This window comes from Pyrus communis, chromosome 13, assembly GCF_963583255.1.
Source record: "Pyrus communis chromosome 13, drPyrComm1.1, whole genome shotgun sequence".
Classification (NCBI taxonomy): Eukaryota; Viridiplantae; Streptophyta; class Magnoliopsida; order Rosales; family Rosaceae; genus Pyrus; species Pyrus communis.
In genome coordinates, this window is record NC_084815.1 from 15,028,721 (window position 1) to 15,030,659 (window position 1,939).

The 1,939-nt window shown below is 39.0% G+C and overlaps 1 protein-coding gene across 1 annotated transcript; it reads left to right on the forward strand.

Moving 5' to 3' along the window:
• The first annotated feature begins 840 nt into the window (after positions 1-840).
• LOC137712236 (uncharacterized) lies at positions 841-1,616 on the forward strand. The gene is made up of 2 exons (XM_068451346.1): positions 841-1,011; positions 1,233-1,616. Exons 1-2 carry the CDS (start codon positions 841-843, stop codon positions 1,614-1,616), a joined length of 555 nt encoding a protein of 184 aa, XP_068307447.1.
• The last annotated feature ends 323 nt before the right edge of the window (positions 1,617-1,939 follow it).

A 1,939-nucleotide genomic window follows, 5' to 3' on the forward strand; every position in this document is an offset into this window, starting at 1 on the left:
CACGACTCTCTAACCCTAAAACATTTTCTCATTTCTCTTCGCCGAAAGAAAAAAAAAATGTTTCCGCTAAGGTTTTTACTGTTCTTCTTCTTCCTCTGCCTCAATTGCTGGATATACCCTCGTAAAGAACTGTTTGCACCATGTTTACTTCTAGTTCTCAACCTAACAGTTACTTATATCTTTGATTTCTTATTTGGTGTAACTCTTGACTACTAACCCAATGTTTATTTATGCAATCCAAAATGGCGCGGTATCATCGCCTATCTTGGACTACAGATTTAATTTTATTGCAAATTTTAGGTGGAGCGATATAATCGCCCACCCTATCCTGCATATTTAAATTTTCCTGCTATTTAATTTTATTGCAATTTGAGGTGGTGTGGAGTAATCACCCACCCTGCTCTGCATATTTAATTTTATTGCAATTTTAGGTGGTGTGGAATAATCACCCACCCTGTTCTGCATATTTAAATTTTATCGCAATTTTAGGTGGTGCGATATAATCGTCCACCCTACTCTGCATATTTAAATTTTCCTGCTGTTTAAAGTGGTGCAGAATAATCGCTCATCCTATATTTGTTTAGATGAGAATGGTGCGGTACAATCACCCTTCTCATTAATCATGTATATCTTGAGCTTGAAGTTTCGAGTACTTATCATTTTGGCCTGAATATCAAAATTTGTAAGAACCAGAAGTTCTAACAATATATTCCTCCAGAATACATATTATTGCAAGTTCTTACACACCTCATTTTTCTTTCAGAAAAGAAAATGACGAACTTGGCAAATCTTGATTTTGTTGCCCTGGATATTACTGGAAAGAACTACCTTACCTAGGTAATGGATGCCAAGATCCATCTGGAGGCAGGAAATCTTGGGGAAATCATCAAGGAGGATACTAGTGTATCCTTTCAAGATCGGGCGAAGGCCATGATCTTTATCCATCGCCACCTTGATGAGGGATTGAAGAACGAGTACCTCACAGTTGAAAATCCATTAACCCTCTGGAAGGCACTGAAAAATAGATATAATCACTAGAAAACAACAATTCTTCCAAGGGCTCGTTATGAGTGGGCTCATCTAAGGATCCAGTATTTCAAGACGATGGCTGAATACAATTGAGCAATGTTCAGAATTAGTCCCAGTTGAAGCTTTGTGAAGAAACAATAACTGAGGAAGATATGCTGGAAAATACTTTCAGCACATTTCATGCCTTCAACGTGCTCCTGCAGCAGCAGTATAGAGAAATAGGCTTTACTGAGTACAACCAGCTGATATCTGTACTATTTGTAGACGAGCAAAAGAATGATCTTCTGATGAAGAATCATCAGTCCTGGCCTACTGGATCTGCACCATTCCCAGAAGTGAATGCTGCTTCCCTTGAAGGGAATACCACATCCTCTCGTGGCAATAATTACAAACGAGGACATGGCCACAAGCGAGGACAGTGGAATAGGAAAGGCAAAAACCATGGTGTCCATTTTCACAACCAAGTTCCAAGGCATAATACAGGTCCGAGTTTTAAGAATGCAAATCGCCAGAAAGGCCAAGCTCATATGAACACTCCTAGAAATCCTGAAGGAGTTTGCTATAGGTGTGGTGGCAATGGGCATTAGGCGTATACCTGTCGTACCCCAAAACATCTGGTGGATCTATATCAATCCTCCCTCAAGGAGAAGGGTGTTGAGACCAATTTCCTCGACCAGGCTCAACCAATGGAAATACCTGATCTAGTGTCCAATTTATCACGACAGTTGAACACAACCCACCTGGATGTTTCAAACTTTATTATTGAAAGAGGAAATGAAGTTTATGGGTCCGATTGAGTCATTTATGTTTAATGTACTCTTGTTATTTGTACTTGTGGTTTAATGCTCGCATTTTCAATTCAATAAAAGTTGTATGCCAGTATGAATAAACTGCTTTTTAACTGTAATTT